The 20690-nt window shown below is 39.4% G+C and overlaps 2 protein-coding genes across 5 annotated transcripts; both read right to left on the bottom strand.

Moving 5' to 3' along the window:
* Window positions 1–285: 285 nt before the first annotated feature.
* Window positions 286–8164, bottom strand: clk2a (CDC-like kinase 2a). Of its 3 annotated transcripts, none has more exons than XM_079485192.1 (13): window positions 8052–8161; window positions 6730–6923; window positions 6296–6551; window positions 5367–5460; window positions 4528–4594; window positions 4204–4320; window positions 3404–3570; window positions 3219–3313; window positions 2948–3077; window positions 2108–2190; window positions 1658–1737; window positions 1474–1564; window positions 286–1333 (listed from the first exon to the last, which is right to left on the bottom strand). In XM_079485192.1, the coding sequence occupies exons 2-13, from the start codon at window positions 6921–6923 to the stop codon at window positions 1142–1144; spliced, it is 1566 nt and encodes a 521-aa protein (XP_079341318.1). In that variant the 5' UTR covers window positions 8052–8161; the 3' UTR covers window positions 286–1141. The 3 variants fall into 3 exon arrangements, with proteins under 3 accessions (XP_079341318.1, XP_079341319.1, XP_079341320.1); XM_079485193.1 differs by having other exon boundaries at window positions 5367–5457; XM_079485194.1 differs by lacking the exon at window positions 5367–5460 and having other exon boundaries at window positions 8052–8164.
* Window positions 8165–8511: 347 nt separating this feature from the next.
* On the bottom strand, window positions 8512–18079 carry setdb1a (SET domain bifurcated histone lysine methyltransferase 1a). Of its 2 annotated transcripts, none has more exons than XM_079484985.1 (21): window positions 17798–18079; window positions 17166–17366; window positions 16262–16467; window positions 16154–16179; window positions 14734–16075; window positions 14490–14621; window positions 14080–14281; window positions 13890–13963; window positions 13536–13726; window positions 13248–13356; window positions 12638–13169; window positions 12323–12536; window positions 11498–11862; window positions 10983–11099; window positions 10587–10756; window positions 10278–10505; window positions 9896–9943; window positions 9427–9486; window positions 9140–9342; window positions 8957–9045; window positions 8512–8859 (listed from the first exon to the last, which is right to left on the bottom strand). In XM_079484985.1, the coding sequence occupies exons 2-21, from the start codon at window positions 17345–17347 to the stop codon at window positions 8742–8744; spliced, it is 4608 nt and encodes a 1535-aa protein (XP_079341111.1). In that variant the 5' UTR covers window positions 17348–17366; window positions 17798–18079; the 3' UTR covers window positions 8512–8741. The 2 variants fall into 2 exon arrangements, with proteins under 2 accessions (XP_079341111.1, XP_079341110.1); XM_079484984.1 differs by having other exon boundaries at window positions 17702–18048.
* Window positions 18080–20690: the final 2611 nt, after the last annotated feature.

Below are 20690 nucleotides of genomic sequence, written 5' to 3'. Positions count from 1 at the left end.
GTAGTAGATCAACGTGATGTCTTCTAAATAAAGCTTGCTGTCCGATCAGAGAGCAGATGCTTTTAGGAAAGCTCTACAGTAAGTGATCACCTCAACACTTAAGCTGTGACCTTGTAAATCTTTTGGCCATGAATGAAAACAGTCTCTGCGAATTACAGCTTCGGACACCTTTGAAGAAAAACGTAACCAAAGGCACTACAAGCCTCAATTAAATACAAACTACGAAGCAATGAGGGGTTTAGAGCATCTGTTTTTCGAAATTCAGGTGAAATCAAATCAGAAATGTCCATTTACGTGTTATACATTTTAATTCATATTGATACAGATGCAAAGAAAATCATACGCACGCATACAATCCACATAGAAACGACATGACAACATCTTTGTGAACGTAAAAACATTTTGCCTGGGGAGCTGCTGTGAAAACAGTTCACAGCACGCAGACGCAGGACCTTTATTCTATAGTCGCAACATATTTATACATTTATACAAAGACAAAAAGAGACGTCCGGGTAGACCTAAATAAATACTGTAAACAAGGAATCGAGCACCAGAACACTGCTTGCTCCATTATGTGGTCTGAATTGAAAGTAAAGTGTGTGTGTACTGTAATGCTTTTATGATTTGTTAACAGCTTAGGGCTCAAATGCACAAAACGTTTCAGCCCAATAAATTACTACATTGTAACAGTGATTCTTCTTATGACTGTCAATTAATTTCAGAATAAAAGGAGCGTTACATTAACAGCGCGCCAGCTTCGAACCCCTTAACTGTTGAAAATCATTTGCCACAACTGGCTGATCACTGGAAGAATAAACCTCACGTCTACTCATTGGGGTGCCGCTGTTACACAATACCTTGTATTGTCCGATCAAATATCGGTTAAAGCATGACAGTTCATTTATGATGCTTTTTCTGCTGTACATGAGCGTGTCCTCACATTATGGGAAGATTGAGAAATCAGTTGCAAGCTGTACAACCCTGCGGATCCAGCAAAAGCAAAACTGCATGAATTGATTTCTCTTGAACTTTAATACTTTGTATAAAGTCAGTCGAACTGCACATCATCTCTCTTTGCTTGCGAGTCCTCAAAGTTTTTTGGCATAAGAGACGTTGGTTGATTCTAAATGCATTTTATTTGTCACCGGCTGATGTCACGATTGCCCTCCCAACTCTTGCCGGCGCTCTGCTCGGCGGCAGTTGCGTTGCTCTGGAAAAAGGGATGTCTCAGGGAAGCAGCGAGAGTGATGCGTTTTGCCGGCTCGTACTCCAGCATGCTCTCTATAAGATCAAAGAGTTGGTGATGCTCTTCAGCTTCAGAGAGAAGATATCTCTGTAAAAAAGAGGGAAGGAAAATTATCCAACAGCCATGAGCATACCACATCCTCACACATTTACATAAACAACTATTTAGTATTCCGCAGTTCCCTCCGAATCTTCAAATAATATGCATCCCCAACTAGCTTGACTCACCCGTAAAGGTTTGCAGTTTTCTCTGACGTATCTTCCTGCTGAGGAGTTGTCATCCCAGTCCAGTCGTCCACGATAAAAGTATTTCTGTTTCCTGTGGTAGGGGATCATTGTGTCGCATTTAGCATGAGTAGCATTTTATAATGTATGACAGAAACTAAAGCTTAAGATGCTTAGAGCACTTTACCTAGTCTTACGAATCATCCTAGATGGAACAGGGCCCGAAATCCTCTCCATCATGGCTAAATGCTCCCGATTATCATGGGTCTTTGAGACAAATCACAAAAAAACAAAAATCAGCATCAAACACAAATTTTGTTATCAAAATAAAGTTTAAAAAGTGGATAAATTACAAAGAGGCTATATAACATTTCGATTTGAAAATGCATTGCAATATTGAGGCAAAAATAAGTAGAAGAGTTAAAACTCTAATGACAGTTAACTCTCTAATAGTTACAAAGGTACATACAAAGGTGGAATGGCAGGTGCTTTGCTGTGTGAACACCTGTAACCTTGTGGTTGAATTCTACGTGATGTTAAGCTACTTAAACATAAGAATGACCATGTAGAGCTGCTGCCAAGATTCCGATAAGTGGTGTGAATAAACGGAAAGCACTTCTAGATGCAGACTTTGTACCTGAAAAAGAGTGAAGCCGAGGTAGTATTCAAAGAGAATGCAGCCAATACTCCACACGTCACACGGCTGACTCCAACCCAGCTCTGAAAGAGAGAGAGCGAGCGGTTCGGAGAACGGCTTTGAACTAGGAAATCATCTAGTGGCAATGCATTATAATACTGTGACTACATGATATAAAAGCACCTCAGTCTCTGTAGCAAATTTAGCAAAAACACATTGATTTAAAAAAAAAGGCATCTTGCATTTTACAAACCCTCAACATACATTCAAAAATATAAAGGTGAACATCTGATTCAAATTCACACAAACAGAACACGTCGTGACACATTAAAGAATACTTATCTACCAAATCAGTATGGATATTTCTCTTAACCAAACACATCGATTCGCTTCAGAAGCAGATCTTTGAGAAGCTCCAAAAAGTGCATCCATCGATCAAAGTCAACACCCATTCAGTCCAATTCTACCTCTTTGAAGTAAAATGATACATGGCAATATAACTACGACTGCATTATTCTTCAAGAAGAAAACCATATTCAGTTAGGATGCCTTGAGAGTGAGTAAACATGGGGAAATTTTGATTTGGTAGTAAAGTATCCCTTTAAGGCTGAGCATCTGCCTGCATGGTAACCAGTCGTACGTTTGATTCCCAGCAGTCTGCTGAATGAAGTCACTGCTTTCTCTAGCGGATTCTAATTAAACATCTTGTGGTGGAAAGGACGAAAGTAGTCCTTTTAGCTACTACAGTCATTAACTCATTCTTCACCTGTAACATAAGCTGCTTTCATGTTAAAATGAAAAAGAGATGATGATTGGTCAAGGAAGCACAAACATTCTTACCCAGAATAACTTCTGGGGCTCTGTAGTGTCGGGTAGAGACAATGGTGCTGTGGTGCTCGTGATCGAATGTAGCGCTGCCGAAATCCACTACCCTCACTGCGGTGTTCTTTATAGTACGCTCATCCCGCTTCTAGAGAGAAAGATAGAGGTCATACATCATATTTGATTGTTTTAATTTACTGATGAAAAGTATACTGACTATGTTCATTTCAAAAAGCCAAATATTAGCCTATTAACTGATTGGTTTATTTCAAAGCGAACTCATCGTCACCTTCTCCATATTGTACGTGATTGTGAAATCAGAGTTGACAAACAGGATATTTTCTGGTTTCAGATCTGTGTGCGTCAGCTTGTTCTCATGTAAAACTGCAAGAGAGAAACATCAAAATCAGCATATTCAAATTTGTCAAGCCAGAATGCCGGTCTACAATAAAGAGTATTTGTGTGTAGACTTACATTTGACAGCCAGGCAGACCTGGTAGGCCATGTGTCTCACTTGGCTGATGGGGTAGGGCAGGTAATTGTTTTCTTTGAGAAAGTCGAAAGTGCTCAGAGCCAGTAGCTCAAAACTGATGCACATGTGGCCGTGATAGTCGAACCAGTCAAACATCTGCACACACAAGCTGAGAAAGGACAGGGGAGGAGAAAGAGGAAAAAAGTATTTTTTAACTTTTGTTTAGTGGACTTTGGTCAATTGCGAGATTTAAATATTGAAAATTAAATTAAATATGAATTTGACAAGATTGAGACAGTGTCCAGCCCTAGGCTCTTTGCAAAAGACTAATTCAATAACAATATCTAAGTTTTTTGTAAACATATTTTTCAATACACATCTGAGCCCTCGCTCTGCTCCGTGGCTACTGTTTTATGAAGCGGCGCGCCATCGTGCACCAGTATAAATCTATAGTTTAACATTGATCCTTTGTGTCCGTATATTCATTTACAAAACGGATCTGCAACATACTAATGCTTGTAAAAGCAACCCTGCCGAACCATATGTATGGAATTATGCTTTGAAGCACATTTTTCAAGCACAGATTTTATTCTTATCATACTGTATGTAGCTTTGCACACTGCTGGCATCTAGAATGATTTTGATCAGCATTTCATTGTCCATATCGGAGGGCTCTCTCAACTTATATCTTACATTTTGCTTTCTGTAATATTGTTCGCAACGTTATCAGAATGACCGATATGAAGATATACATTTCAATATAAATTTTGGCCAGTCCTAAAAGAGCCAGGTACCAACTCACTTGTTATTTTCAGGATCCTTTTCATTGATTCTTTCCAGTACGTTAATTTCCAGCCGTGCTGCTTCCTTGTACTTCTCCACGTTTTTGATGATCTTTAGAGCGACATGAGCTCCACCTCTGTAACCAAGCAAAAACATTTCACAGAATGAGTGTTTGTACTTCTGAGGTCTTTGTCTGTAGTCGGATTAGTCTAGTAAGGTCCATACGATACATGTATAAAATAAAGTGTATTTTAACGGCTTATTAAAATTTTTTGGTGTGAAGTTTGTACTACAGCAGTTATGTAATAATGCTGCTGATTGGTTACTAGGTAACGACACTCACCTGCGATGATCAATACATTGCATCACCCTCCCGAAGGTGCCCTCACCCAGAGTGCTGACGATCTCATCTAAGAGACACACAGAGAGGAAAAATAGAAAGGGGGAGAGGAAATGCAAAGACAGTATTTAGAAAGTGGATGTTATCAATATTCAAATTCAACGAAAAGCTTTCCTAAAATCTTTCATTTCTAACTACAGCTATTCATTTAGGTTAACTAAAAGAGAAAAACAATAAAACGCACATTAATGCTCGCTATGTAAACACTGAAACAGTCTGCGCTTCATAAAAAAAGAAACACAGACTCTGCCTTAATGTTAAACCGATGTACTGTGCTTCAAAAACGAATCGATTTACAAAACATAACGTTAACTAATAACGTTAAAAAACTTTAAACTGGATAGAATTTTTTCAGCAAATTAAATGCGTTTAATCAAATTGACGTAAGATCAATACAAGTCTTGTTGCAGTCAAATAAATGCTTCAATAAGAGCTTGACTCCGATTTTACAACCTAATAAAGAAAAAAATGTTGGGAACCTACGTAACAAATTAAAGAAAAAAAATGTAAGTCCTTGAGGATGTGTCTAAGCATTCCTGCAAATCATCTACACATCAAACACCCCCCATCCCCATTGAAAAAAATAAATAAGAGAAATCTACGACATATTCAACATGCTTTCCCCCTTGCCTATTCTGGCAAAAGGGGAGAACATACGGCATCATCACCAAGGTCAAGATCATGACCTCCTGCCCTCCCCTGTGTGTGTCTGCTGTGTGCTGGTACTGATAGGGAGAAAGGTTACGATATAGGAGTAGAGGAGTAGTAGTGGCAGTGTGTACATCTCTCTTGTAGGACGTCGCCACTCCGACAGATCAGGTGACCTTCCTCGTCGTCCCTCACACACAGTGCCCGCGTCCCGCTGTCACTCCGCTGCTTTCGGGCCCATCCAGGGTCACATCACGACCGCAGAGGGAGGAGGGGAGGTGGGCGGAGCGGGGAGAGTGGAGGGGGGAGCCGTGGCCACAGCGATGAAGACGAGCAGTGTAGTAGTAGTTGTAGGTAGATTTGGTGGTCATTGGGCGAATCGTATGACACCACGTGAGGAGATATATATAACGATAGGGATATAGTGCAAGGGATCAAGTCAAAGAAAAATCATTTTACCCCTCCCTTCTTGCTTTCATTCAAACTTCCCCTCATTCCTCTGCCTAGCAACACTGACAGAGAGTCACAAAAAGCAACCTGCATCAACATTTACTCATAAGAGCACGAGTAAAGGCATTGACAAATCACACAACCATCAATCCATAACATCTCAAAACAAACAGGTTGCTCTAATGTGTGCAAGCAAATAAAAACAGCTCAAATTTAGAAACTACTATTTATCATTTCTTCTTTACAATCTCCAGACTGTGTGAAAGATGTATAAAGGTGTGTAAAAAGATTGCGAGTTAAGTGATAAATATTACAAACACTGAGGCTTCATGTAATAGCTATCCATACTAATGAATTGCCTTTAATAATTATTATTATTTATGCCTAGAATTCCTACATCAGGATTACCATAAACACTTTTACGGTTAGCACTATTAAAACTGTAAAAACGTCAACTAAAAGAAAACGTAAAACAAAGAAGGTTCATACTTACCAACTCCTGGGGCTGTGGAAATGAAAAGTGTTACGGAGAAAGAGAAGCAGAGGAGCACAGAGGTGGAGAAAGAAAGAATTGGGGAAGGGAAAGAGCAGGCTCGGGTGTTGAAGTACTCACCGAGGAGGATGGGCTATAGGACCTGGTTCTACGCCGCCTTCGTTTGTGCTTACGCCTGCTGCCTTTCCTCCTGTAGGTGTCCTCGTGGTCCCGATCGCGTCCACGGCGGTAGTCGTAGCTGGGCGAGGCGTCGCGGGAGTAGTAGTTGCGTGGCGTTCCGTGTTCCCTCTCCCGTTCCCGGCTGTGGTCCTGTCGACGGTAACAATCGCCGTAGTGTCTGTCGTATGGCCTGCGGTCTGAAGAGCGATTGTCGTAGCTACGAAGAGGAGGAATGCTATTTATACAACATGTTTGAGTCCCTGGTGTCAGAGATTGAGATGATTACTTTGTTCATTTAACAGTAATTGCAAATCACAAGCAAAAGCATTGATATGCGTTACAAGTTGTCAGTTTCAGATTTTGAATTGTTGAGGTTCTCCAAAAACAAAACATACCTCCTGGATCGTGCATAGCCAGCCTCGGGCCTGTGTACCCTCCCTCTCCTCTCATGTTCACTGCTGGAAGAGAACGAGGGTGAGCGCCGGTGTCGAGGTTTTCTCCCTCGCTCTCTGTCTCGCTCCCGATATCGATCCTGGTAGCTGCTGTGGCTGGCCCCCTCAGAGGATGGGAACCGCCGGGAGTGTGGCATCTGGTCGTGAATAAGACATCACATAGGTATTAAAAATCCTTACGCTATTCGCATTGTACCCTTTTCTATAAGCCCGTCAAACAGTTCTTCTAAAAATGAAGATATTTAAATTATTAAAGCAGACATGACCACATTTTCATGAGCCGCTGCAATTGAAGACATTTAACTTTAACCATTTGAGAACACACCATGCCCACCAAACCCACTTTGATAAAAATGTCAAGATGCTTTCACAAAGCACAAGAGTTTGATATAATTTATAAACAAATTTAGCAGAACAATATAAAGATGTCGTATGCCCTTATATGGACTATCAGTTTGGTATGTGGACATATGTGCTTCTTATAAATGTGTATTATTAATGATGGGACACCCAAGTAACTTAGGAAAGGCCATAAATGAAAGAATATAAAATAATTATTAGGTACACATATTTCTATTGTCAATTTTGTATTCTGTGGTATCCATAGCATATTATAAGAATACACTCAATTACAGGGTTTCGTAAAGTTTTTTATTTTAAAGCTGTATTGTGGATATTTACGTATAAATAAGTGCCCTATATAATGCTCCTCGCTAAGAAGGGATAAACATCGATCCGAATGCATTACAACCACTTTAACGACAACCTTTGACGCCTTCTTTACTATCATATCAAGTTTTATGTCATTCGAGACTTCTTCTATATTTAGTTGCCAAACTGCGGATGCAAACGAAGTAAAAATATCTCCATTACCTCGAATTAACCAACAGCGATTACAATCAACAAATGTATACGCGTGTATTAAGCCAAACAAAAATAAACGACATACTTCTCCACGACCGTCGAGTTGTTATTGTTTTTTTTTAACGATCAACCCTCTGAACAATGTAACGGTCACATGGAGGTTACTGGGTAGTTTAAAGTGTGGGTAACGTCGACACATTACACGTAATCGTACGTTTGTAATACAAAAGTTTAAAGAAAATCGTCTTATGTTTTGCTAGCTGCTTAATTTAGCTGCTCGACGGCCATTTTGAGATTTTCAAACCTTCAACGGGCCGTTTCGGAAACATTGGTTTTTGGGAGGTAATTCGGTCGAGATTGGGACAGAATATAAAACAGAAAGAATAATATCGTGTAATCACCGTTTTAGCAGCCAGCCCTGTCCGTTTATCCCAAAGAAAATCCGTGTTGACGCTTCGGCTTCCAAATCTCTACTCAAACGCTGAAAAAACCCGCTTCCGGTCCCTCCTCCCGCGCTTCTTTATATGTGCGCGTGCCTTTCACTAACCAACATCATCACGAAAACTGACGTTTTCGCCAAATGTTGCAGTTATCGGATCATTAATTATATAAACATGTTCATTATTTTGTGTTAAATTAAGTCATAATACGAATGAGGTAAAAAAGGGGATTATCAATAAAAGTATATTGTCACCCATATCCCATAACTAGATGATGATGCTGACGCATATTTTTAGAACTCATTCTAACCTTTTTTAAAAATAATTGTTATATTTATTATACTTCATAATTTTTCATTGTAAATCTTTTCATAGTTATCGAATGTAATGTTCACACCCCCTGAACGAATGATGCAAATTTGTGTTCATTTTGATATTCAAACATTTTATTTACACATATATAAACAGAACATTAAGAATAATAAAAACAAATAAACATAACATTTAGAATACTAAAAACAAACAGAACAACCAACTAACTCATATTGTCTTATTATTGGGAAGCTCTTTTAGCCTCCGGTGTCCGTTTCAGACAGTAGGTGTCTGACGACAATAACATCTCAATAAGACGTGTAGTGTTTGATGTTAAGATCAGAGCAGCCGTCCTGTGCAGCGTGATGAACCGCAGCAGCAGAGCAGAACCTTGCCCTCCACGCTGCCCACCTCATAGTTATAATCCCACGTCAACTCTGTGCCAGCCTTGATGCGCCTGGTGTATGGGGATGACATGTAGAGAAAACTTGGTTTAACATCTCTGATTTTAGGTATTTTCAATAGAATAAGTGGGTATGAATGTACGGACTGACTTGCTTGCAAAGAACGCAATCCAGGGGAACCGGAGGTCATTTGTGTCCACAAAAACATTCTGGACAAACAAATTGGGACTGCAGCTATGCTGTTGAGAGAGGAAAACATGACATCATTGGTTATTTCAATTCAAACAACACTGTTGGGATGTCTATAATCACTTTCTTTAGAGTTTGGCTAACATTGATAAAACGCCCGAGGTTGCCCTCCTGTCTGGCGTCGATGATGTAGCACATCTCCTCCCCGTCGAACAGTCTGCGGGTTTTGTTGCCAGGTTGTCCTTTCTTGGTTTCCTCATTCCGTGGATCGGCTCTTTCTAGTGCTTTCACTCTTCTCTCGAACGACTTGATGGCGAAGCAACGTTTCGGGCCTGACACTTTTTGTCCTGAGGAAGAACAAATGAAAGATCTGATGAAGACTTTACGAAATGAAGTGAAAATTCTCTTTTTGGTTGGTCAGTGCGGTGTACCTTCCGACTTTTCCTGTGGTTTATGCGCTAGCTTTCTCTCATGAAAAGCCTTGTCGTGGACTGAATATGAAAAGAGGGGACGCCAGTAAACACAACAGATACACAGTTATGGTACATAATACACCAAAAAACAAACAGCCAAGAACAACTATTGTAAGAAAATAAATACTATGGGAGTCAATGGAGAATAAGATATGACATTCAGTGTTTGGCATAATAAAGAAACGCATACAGGTTTGGAACAATCTGTGGGTGAGTAAATGATGACAGAATTTTCATTTTTGGGGAGAGTATACCTTTAAGAGCTAGGATGTTATATAAATAAAATTGAATTGAAGGATGTGGACCAAAGCCTAGTCCATTAATTGTGGGAACACAAATGTGCAGTTCAAATCATGGTATGTTAAAACAGGGCTGGTATTTAAAGGGATAGTTCACCCGAAAATTTAAATGAATTATTCATTATTACCATCCATCTTTTCTTGTTCATTGCCCAGCTCCATAGGTTCATCTTTATCTAAAAAAAGTGTTTAATTGACAGGTTATTCAACAGGTTTTAAACACGTTAGCGGCGATTCACATTTCGCGTCTAAAACCGCACAGAAAACGTGGGCCGCACTGCTTTCTCATTCGGTGTGCATTGGGAATTCTGAAAAGTTTAAAGATATTCATCTCGATGCGGTGCTGGCTCTTCTAGAAAAACGGGAGTATTGCACACCATGCGCTATTTGCGCACACCTGCCGCGTGTCTACATTTAAAATAACAAACTTGCCCACGCAAAAGACACGAAATGTGAATCGCGCCTTAGAAAACATCTTCCTTTTTGTCATTTTGTATGGACCCAACAAACCTTCCCCACTGCTAGAGTCATCTTGAAAGAGGGTACTCTTCCACAATGGCCCCGTTTTCATGGTTATGGTCTTCTTGCTGCTTTCGTTCTCTGTGTCCGAGCAGTAAGCCTCACTTTCGTAACCCTCCTTCAGTTTCTCCACCCCCTCAATGAAATCAAGATTGGCCAGGTACTCATTACCAGACACCATGTCATCTTCATTCACTTTATCTTCCGTCACGATTTTACCTGTGAGATGATTGAAAGATCATCAAAAAATGTATTTCCTTCGTCCACACACAGCGGCATTCCTAACTCAAGTATGCTCACCGGTAAAAACGCACACAAAGGTTCCTTTGGCCACGTCGTCTTTGCAGCGAATGCCCCATCCTTTGTGTTGAGTCATGAAGAGCTCCAGCCGCAGCTGAAGGCCGTGCTGAACCAGCCTGTTGCTGCAGATTCTGGGGTCGCAGCGGCAGAGAGGGTTACATTCATACACCCTATAGAGATGGAGAGACCATTTACATTATTATATTTAGTGGAGGTGCAATAAACTTGGTAACAATAAAAAGTGAATCATGATTATAGATCAACTAATCTCACTTTATCATGCACACAAGTGTAAGTGTGTGGAAAACTGTGAGGACGGTCTGCACATTGCAGTTGCATACATATATGCATACGCTTCCCAATATACATGCGAGCGAGAGAGAGAGAGTTTCTAACCCTGTTGGCAAGGAGGTTTGCAATCTCTTATACGTGTATCCAGCTGTAACATCTACAGGACCGTCGCTGCATAAGGACGTGGCCTCAATGGTCAGCCGATGACATGAACACTTTGTCCTGTCACAAACAGAAAGACAGACTTTAAATGATGATGGCTGTGAAGGAACATTCAGGTAACAACAGAAGTCGCTCAAAACCTGTATATAACTCTTTCCTCTGTGGAACACAACAGGAGATATTTTGAGAAACGTCTGAGTGTATTTCTGTCCATACAATTGAGATCAATGGGGCCGATGTTGTTTGGTTATTTGTGTTTTTCAGATTAAACAAATCCTACAAGTTTGAAATTATAGGGCAAGTAAACAACTTTTATTTTGGGGTGAACTATCCCTTTAATCTGTTTTAAAGCCAGATTCCTTTCATTTCACTTTAAGTGTAATGACTTTAATGTAACTTTAAGTCCTTTCATTTCACATGTAAATGTTCATATTGTACAAAAAGACTAATGAGAGCACCTGTCCCGGCAGCCATCTGTACAGTCACATCCAGTCATGAAATCTAAGCTTGTATTGACGGAGACACCCGGAGCCAGAATTCTGTCTCTGGTGTATTTGACTCTGGGAGCAGGCGTTTGGTCCACTTCATTAATGCAGGGCACCGGGAGAACCTCCCTACCCTCCGATATGTCCGGCAGGTACAGGAAGGGTTGGTTGGTTGATGTGGAAGGGGGTCGGGCGCGATTCACAAGAACGAATGGGTCCATACAGAACATTTCCAGGAAGAGAAAATCACAACGCGTTTCAAACAAGTAATTTTGCACTTCCTCCATGTCGCACAGGCTCCGCCCACACGGCGACCGATAGAAAATGTGAAACAACATCTGATGAGAGCAAAGAAAAGACCAACTTTGAGACAATTTACAGCAGCTACAGTGTATATGAGAGGTGCATTTTATTTGTTTGTTTTTAAGGGGAATTAAACTTTTGTTTGTACTGGTGTGTCATGCTCTACCAAGGTTATTAACGTTTACTAAAAAATTCATTTCTGTTAAATAGAAATAGAATAAAATATTGGCCTACATATTTTTTAAACAAGTGTAAATATTGGCATAAATATTATTTGAATAAGTTTAAGTCAGGGCACTACATTTTTAAACTGAAAACAAATATAAACTAAACTAAAGCTGAAATACACATAATTTAAACTTACTGTAGCTAAAATATAAAAAAAGGTAATGCAAGATCTTAATAAAACAACAACAAAACTATAATAACTCAGATAACGTGTGGCTCTCTTACACGAATGCCGTCAAGGCGGCTCAAACTTCAAACTCCACCCACCTTTCCGTCAAGACGCCGGCGAGCAGTCATACGCCGGAAGTTAAAAAGCAATGGAATCTGAAGTGGATTTTCACCATGGTGCATGTCAACTTGTTTCGGTCTCATCCCTTTCAGGCACGCTGGACAACAGCGATGAAACATGTTTGTAAACTTCCCCTGGTTTTTCTCCGACACATGCTCTTCTACCTCATCATCTGCAGGTCGCTTAGCAGTTCTGGAATATAAAACGTAAATGATCCATGCAGCCAAATATTCCGTTAAATACAAGCAAACGTAAAACAATGTCACAAAATCAGATTTATATTCGTAACTCGCCTCAACTCTGGGTAGCTGACTGCTACAGCAGATTTGACTGTCTCCACGGCCAGCTTTTCCAGCACCACCATAGGCTGGAATGCAGCTGACTTGGCTTTTTTAAGGCTAACAGATGATGCTCTGGTGATGGTGGTAGCAGTTTGTTGTGTCACACATGAGGGAGACACACCCGACGTTGTGTTTTGAGGGCTCGGAGATGGTGTTTTAGCGACTGCGTTATCAGTTTGTTGTGTCGCCGGTGTGGGAGACACCGCAGCCGTGTTATTCTGAGGGCTCGGAGATGGTGTTTTAGCGACTGCGTTATCAGTTTGTTGTATCGCCGGTGTGGGAGACACAGCAGCCGTGTTATTCTGAGGGCTCGGAGATGGGGATTTGGAGACAGGGGTGTCACCAGTTTGTTGTTTTACACATGTGGAAGACTCAGGTGACGTTTTGGTGGTTTGGGGGCTCGGAGATGGTTTCGGGGTGGTGGCCCTGCAAACAGATTGTCGGGGTACACGTGATGAAGCAGAACACGCTAGGGTGTTGTTTCCTGTTGTGTGAGAAACAGAGAATATGATTAAAAACGCCACCAAATTCACAAAACCACAAACATATAGAAGTGGACTACCTGTGTTAGTGGACTCTTGCACTTTCTGTTGAACCAGACGCTTCTTGATATTAACAATGTGTTCCAAATTGTCCGAGCCTTTATACACCCACTCTTTGTGGTCATCACTCTGAGAAAGATAAACATTTGTTAAAACAAAATGACGGCTGCAAAATCCAACTGAAAATCAGGATTATAATAATGACTTGTTATATAAGGGATATTATCATTATTTAGGTCTCTTTCCATTGTGTTATGTTCTGGTAAAAAAATTATATAAGGTACACACGATGCAAGAGCCAGTATCACCTTAAAGCAAATCTGGACCAGGCTTCCATCCAACTGGTGAACCGAGCAAGACTCAAACTTGCCATTACGTTTCGCCTTTGTGTCTTGACCAATCCGAAGCACGACAGCAATAGGGTTGGGATAGACCCTGAGATATTCCTTCACCTGCAACCGGCATGTCTCATCCTCAATGTCCTTCCAAACATGTTTGACTGCAAAAAAAATAACTTCTTAAAATTTTCAATTTGGCCTTTGTTGTTATTTATCTAGTAAACAAAAGGTACTGCTAACTATTTTAACATGATGTAAAATAACTATAAATATAAAAAGTAAATATATATGAAATACGTTAGCTTAAATCAGCTCATTTCTTACTCTGTTTACAGACAAGATGCAAGTCTGGTAGAGCCACATACGTTGCATGGCCATCGTCAAAAAACACCAAAAACCTAATAAAAATATTCAGGAAAACATTAGAAAAAAAACTAGTAGACACCTACAAAATAAAATAAGATTTCACAACACAAACTTTTTTGGGAGACTAATTCCATCAACATGAACCCACCTCATACGATTTCTGCGATCTGGAAGTTCAACCAACACTGCAGCATCATAATGCTTTTCTTGTTCATCTTTGAAGCTGACCACAACCCGACAGCCAATAAATAGATCCTTCAGCAGTGGAGACTTTAGACAGGCCACGTGATGAGCCGGAATCAGACAACTCATATCATTCTTAAACTCGATCTTATACCTGTGGCCATTTTCTTGAAAGAAAAACAAAAAGATGAAGCGGGTTAAATTACTGATGCTGCATGAAGCATATATAATTATAATCCATTTAAAGGGATAGTTCACCCGAACTCCTTTGGGCAAATTCTTAATGTATCACAAAACTGCTTTGAAACAAACACCCACTAATAAAACAGTTAATAAGTCATAACAGCTTTCAGATTTGTTTTACATCAGTCTAACCTTCTGTTTGGGTTTCCACCACTTTTCCTCGATACCACGTCTTGCTCTTCACCTTCGCCAACACAACCGTGTCGACTTGTAGTTCCACCTCTTTAGGTAAATCTGGAAAGATGCTGGAAGAGACCGTGGAAACTAGGAAGAGAGGTCAAATCACAATCAATCAAGTATTGAGTTTGACATAGACAGCCATGAAAACGAATGACATCAAAGACAAAACTTTTGAATGAAAGAAAGTCAAGCTTACTTTGTTTTGCATCTGAGGGTTTGGCAGTGGGAGGAGGCGGAGCGGCTGTGGGAGTAGGGGGAGCGGCAGCAGGTATTGCGATTTTTGAACATGGGCTGTTCCCCTTTTTTGCTTTTTTCTTAGCTTTATTTTTAGATGAGGGAGGTTGATACGAGTCATCACTGTGTGCAGAGCTGTCAGAATCTTCCGTCTCATCCGATTCATCATTTTTGGATGATTTTGAGGGAGGTTTATATGAGTCATCACTGCTTGCAGGGCTGTACGGCTCCTCTGCGTCATCGGATTCCTCAAGTTGTGAAGATGGCAGAGTCGTTTCTTTCCGTGAGCTGGAAGTGTCGGAAGAAGCAGTTGATGAAGATCTCAGCCTGGTTTTGGCTTTTCCTGTGGGCTCGGGGGTTTTAGAAGACTGCCTCTCTTCAGCTGCCACCTTGTCCACAGTTGTCGACTTGTCGACTCGGGAAATTGAGTTGACTTGCTCGGAATAGCTCGGCGATGACATTTCAGAAGTTTTATCTGATGCAGAATTAAAATCTGAAATAGTTTTGGGTTGTTCTGAATTGCTTGCTAGCGCAGACTTTTCAGAAGATATTACTGTCAATTGAGGTTTGTATTTAATGCGAACTGGACCATAACTGGGAATCGTTTCGGGTTGTTCGCTTTTTAATTTTGTAAATAATGGTTCAATCTTAAGTGTTGATATGTAATCTGAATTATGCTTTGCAATTGTTTCAAGAGGGGACATTTTAAAAGACACCGGTGCAGATTGAGGTTCAGTCTTAACTGTTGCTCTGTTTGCTTCAAAGTCACTAGAGATTGAAGAAATTTTTGAAATCACCGGCATGAAATCATGTTCAGGTTTAATTGCTTTCATGGAATTGCTCAATGGAGAGAAAATGTCTGAAGTCACTTCCATCAGTTCAGGTTCAGTTTTAAGTGATGCTATGGTTGGATAGACAGTTTTATGATCGTTACAGTTGTTCTGAAGTAAAGATATTTCACATGGAGGTTCAGTCTTGATCGTCGCTGGGAACTCTGTATTAGTGTCAATAGTTTTAGGCTGTTCTGGACTGTTGGACAGCAAGGAAGGAGTCGTTGCCATCCATAAAGATTCAGTTTTAACTATTGCAAAAGAGCTGTCCTTTCTTGGTTGTTGGTTCATTGGTGAAGAACATTGAGCTGGTGTTGGAGATTCAGAATAGCTGGTCTCGGGAGTCAAGGTCGATGAAGGTCTAATGAAGCTGTCTGATGACTCGGTTCTTCCGGAAGATGTTTTGGTCACCATCTCCACTAAATCCTGCACTAGTCTGGAGGATCTCTCTATGGCTACAGTCACCTTTTCAAGCTGAAAGGGAAAGTGAACGTAAGCAAAAAGCGATAGATGTCACAATGTGTTTTATATTTTTCAAGGTGTTATCCTTACCATCGGCTCCAATGATGCTTTGGTAGCTGCAAGTGTGAGAGAGAAACATTAGGGCCTAAATTGTAATTTATAAAAAGATGTTCCTAGCACGTTTTTCTTTGTTCTTACCACCAAGATCAACAACAACAAAGTCATTATCATTATCATTATCACAAGCACTCTTTTTCTCTCCAGCTTCCTCGTCGTCTATGATCTGGATGACATCCCGTCGTTCTCTGACTCTTCCTTCTTCCTCCTCCGAGTCCTCATCTCGGTACTCCAGTCCCAGCATCCCATAAAGACCTTTTATCACCGACTCACACTCAAGGACAGATCTGACATAAACAGGACGAAAAACAGTTGTACGAATGTAATATAAAAGTATTAAAATATACAAAGAAATATTCAACATCAGCATATCTGCATACTGATCTTTTCGTGCAACTGTAATGTAAATGTAACGTGACCCTGATATTAAATCATAAATATCTGCAACAAATTGTCTAGATTTTGTCCTGGAAAAACCCATTAACTATCCAAAAATACAAAACGGGCTTTCCTGTGGCTCAATGTTTAGAGCAGGGGTCTCCAGCCTTTTGTAAGCGAGGGCTACCAAAATATCCAAAATCCTCTAGAGGATAACCTACTTTCAAACTTTAAACACGTGATGCCTTATTTTTACGCTCATAGAACCAAATTCGGTTTTCTTTCAGATATTTTTGCACTTGAATATATTCAAGTTTATAACACTTCCTAATAATAAACTTTCATGAAGATGTAGCACTTGGCTGATCGGTATAGTCACAGATTTGTCAACTGCAACATTATTGGAGCATTATACGCTGTGTTTAGCGAGTTCAACCACGTTGGAGACCACTGGTTTAGAGCATGGCAGATTGCACATACTTCGAAACTAATGTACTAAATAACGCAATGTAAATCACTTCGGATAAAAGCGTCTGCCTAATGCATAACATGTAAATAATAAATAACAAATTCACAAAAATATAAAGCGTCACTTTGACCGACTCACTCGCAGGCATTACTGCACATCATTCGGGTGAAGGCGGCCTCTCCCTCCTTCTGTTTGACCCATTCCTCCACCTGTGCCAGCTGTTTGTATCTCTGCATCAGCTGAGGGTTTTTCTCCACCTCTGCTTGGATCCAGCGCTGCAGCTCTTCCTTCGTCATCCTCATGATGTTCTCTTCATCCATTTCCCCGCTCGTTGAGTTCCTGTTGAAGCGACATCACGAAAAGGGTTAACCCTTAAAGATGCCATGTGGGTCATACAGTTGATATCCCTTTCTAGTTTCTGGATCTGTGAATGTATCAGTGGATCTTACACATCATTACTGTGAATCTAATGATCAAGTACATTTGAGGACTCCAAGCACAGATACAGGGTGTGATGTCAGTGTGCAAAGCACAACACAACACAACACAACACAACACAACACACATGACTGACAGATCAGACAAAGACGAGGATAAAGTGACGGAACAAATGCTTATAAATAACAACTTCTGACAAAGCACAATAAAAGAACAGCTTGATACGCTCACGTTACCTTAACATAAAACCAAGACAACTGCATCCAGTGAACTACAATCTGATCTTTCTCAACGTGTTGCTACGGTATTTATGACGCGTTAGAAACACTCACAGGCTCGGAGACGCTTAGCAGAGATGCAAACGTTAGCTGGCGCAGACTTCCCTTTCCGCTTGTTTGTATCTCGACAAAGTAAAAGTCCCCCTGAGAAGATAAAGGTGTAGCGGGCAGTTTCTGAAGTATCATCTAAAATGAACATAAACTTGCGCTAAAAACACACGCGCGCCACAACACTAAGATCGTTCGTGTAGGGCTGCCGCAGAACCAACAAAAGACATTCTGATTGGTCCAGTGCACGTTGACGCGGGACCATAAGCGCCACCCACAATCGCATTCCTCTTTCTTTCCCTCCAAACAGTTTTGCTCTGCATGTTTATGGGGACTTATATAATATATATAATAAGGAAAATATAATAAAGACATCATTATTTTAAACTGTACAAACAGTATATTCTGTCGCCTGCCCCTAAACACAACAATCAAATTAAACATTTTACTTTTTCAACTAATGTGGTGGTTTTTCTATTACAGTATACATTTTTCCATTATAGTATTGGGTTTTATCATATAAAATGATACATTGAGTTGGTTATAGAATTTGATAGTTTTATTTCATTATCACCGCATATAGGAATTTATAGTCTGATATCTGACCCGTGTTTTGACTTGCATAACTTTATATGTTTTGCTTACAGTTAATCTTGTGCAGATGCTTTGTAACAATGAATATTGTCAAAAGCGCTATATATATATATATATATATAAAGCTTACTCGACTCTACTGATATATTTCATGTATTTTTCTGATGTAATATGTGCTATGGGCCTCGTGTATGAGTTTGAACACTCCACGTATCTTATCACACTAAGACAGGAACTGCACTACACACACTTTTGTAGACAGGGTTAATTTTGCATGCAGCCACATTACGCTAAAACATGAGATCATTTTTAATAAAGACATCGATAAATCATGTTTTGTCCGAGAAGCCCCGGAAAGGTGTCCAGATAAAGGGGACATGATATATGAGTTTTTGAGAAATATAATAGTGGCAAAGAAAAAAGTTGATATTGTTGTGGAAAATTGATCTTGTAGTTTCAAAAAATTGCTCAAACAAAGAAGGTCCAGGTGTCAAAGAGTAAACTTTATTTGTTCGAATCAAACAAAGTGAGATCTTCCCAAAGCATCTGAAAATACAGTGTTCTTCAGCCCATAGTTATAGTAAAACTGGTGCAGGGGGTTCGTCTGTTACACCAATCAGGTAAATTCTCGTTATCTCTTATTTTTAATAACCAATAACCCTGCTTCTGCCACCAATAGATCCCAGGCAACAGGATGCGTTTTTAATCGTGGTTGGCGCATAAATAAATAATTAATGTGCCCATATTTGGACACTTTTCCGGTTCTCTTCCGGTGAAGCAACTTAGTGAACTCATAAGGCGTCCTTGGCCATATGCAATTAATTAATTTAATTGGATTTGTCTACCAAAACGTGTGTGGGGTACGTGCAGGTGTTCTATGTAAAAGTATTCAATGCATTGGTTAGAGGAAAGCACCTAAGTTTTCTGTATCTCATCCTCTGAACTTTATTTGAACTTTAGGCCTCAGGCCTCTAGGCCTCACAGACATCCCTGGATTTTATATTGCTGTAAAATGTTGAAAAGTATTCTTAAACATGCTATATAAGTATTTTTATGTAAATAATCATTACATAGGTATACTGATACTGATTGTAACATTAAGTTATGAAATCATCTTAGTCATTTGCTCACAATCATCTTGAATTAAATGTGGTTAAATGTGGTTTCTGATTATATCACTAATAACTAATACTTCTATTATTCCTATGAATACTTCTTAATGCTTTATGACTGATAAAAAGTGTGATAATTAAAATACAATGTGAAACGTGAAATGCATGCACAAATGTAGATAAAAGGAATAAAAAGGAAATACTCAATAATATCACGTGAACCGTGATTGGTAGAAGATGATGTCAGGTCAAACATGATTGGTAAACACTGTGATAACGACTTGAGAATATTGTATAAAAGCTGGAGTTAGAATTCATTGGGCATCTTCACATGAACTCTGAGTGTCTCACTTCTATTTGTTCGAACAAATAAAAGATTGAACTTCTGGAAACCTGACTCCTTGGTCTCTGTGATTTCTTCTATCGTACATTGAGGCGATTGACTTGCCACTACATAACTAAATACATTTAAAAGATGGTTAAAATGATAAAAAAGCTATTTTGAATGTCTCCACCATTAGTTTATTAACACTATAACGTTATATACAGATAACATTACTAAATTAAATAACAGGATCCATAATGCATTTTTAATTACAGTTTAAAATAACTTTTAAAAAAGAATGTTTTTTTTATGTTTTTCTTGTGTTTTATTGTGTTAGTTAGCTGTATTTTCTTTGCTTTATGGCTTAATTTGATTTCGCATTTTGGTAATAAAGAAAATAATAAAATAAGTTTAGAAACAAACTTTGGTGAAACTGACATATCTATTTTTATTAGCTTGTACCAAATACAGTACATAACATGCTTTTGCATAAAAGCCACAATTTTGCCAATACTTAATTGAAATGAAAATTTTAACAAGCACATATACAATAAGATTTACAGCACGTCCTTTTCATCCATTAACCAGTCTGACTTGATACACAACTTATATTTGTCTTACAAAACTTATGAAGAGAATTTATAACAAACAAATGACTATTTAATAATCAGTTTGCAGTGAGATGTGTTTCAAGGTTTGACTGGTAGTGTACAATTTAAAAATTCAATATAGCAATATAGCAATATGGCTATAAAATAAAATAAATAAAAAACTGGCAAGTTTATTAAATGATTTAATCTTGAGCCACCAATGTAAATTGGTAAGGAAAGTTATTTCTTAATCTTTGTCAATCGCTTAATCCTGTCAA

This window comes from Barbatula barbatula, assembly GCF_947034865.1.
Source record: "Barbatula barbatula genome assembly, chromosome: 21".
NCBI classification, from domain to species: Eukaryota; Metazoa; Chordata; class Actinopteri; order Cypriniformes; family Nemacheilidae; genus Barbatula; species Barbatula barbatula.
This window is presented reverse-complemented; position numbering and strand designations above follow the sequence as displayed.

Bases quoted from the DNA above. Each gene is read 5' to 3' on its own strand.
- clk2a (XM_079485192.1), bottom strand. From the start codon at position 6,923: ATGCCACACTCCCGGCGGTTCCCATCCTCTGAGGGGGCCAGCCACAGC. The intron at 5,461-6,295 runs GTGAGTACTTCA...TGGGCCCGAAAG, and splicing joins CCTATAGCCCATCCTCCTCG to CAGCGGAGTGACAGCGGGAC. The intron at 1,738-2,107 runs GTACAAAGTCTG...TTTGTCTCAAAG, and splicing joins TCGGCTTCACTCTTTTTCAG to ACCCATGATAATCGGGAGCA.
- setdb1a (XM_079484984.1), bottom strand. The intron at 16,468-17,165 runs GTGAGTCGGTCA...TGTTTATGTCAG, and splicing joins ATGTGCAGTAATGCCTGCGA to ATCTGTCCTTGAGTGTGAGT. The intron at 9,343-9,426 runs GTACACCGCACT...GTTCTTCCTCAG, and splicing joins ACCACAGGAAAAGTCGGAAG to GACAAAAAGTGTCAGGCCCG.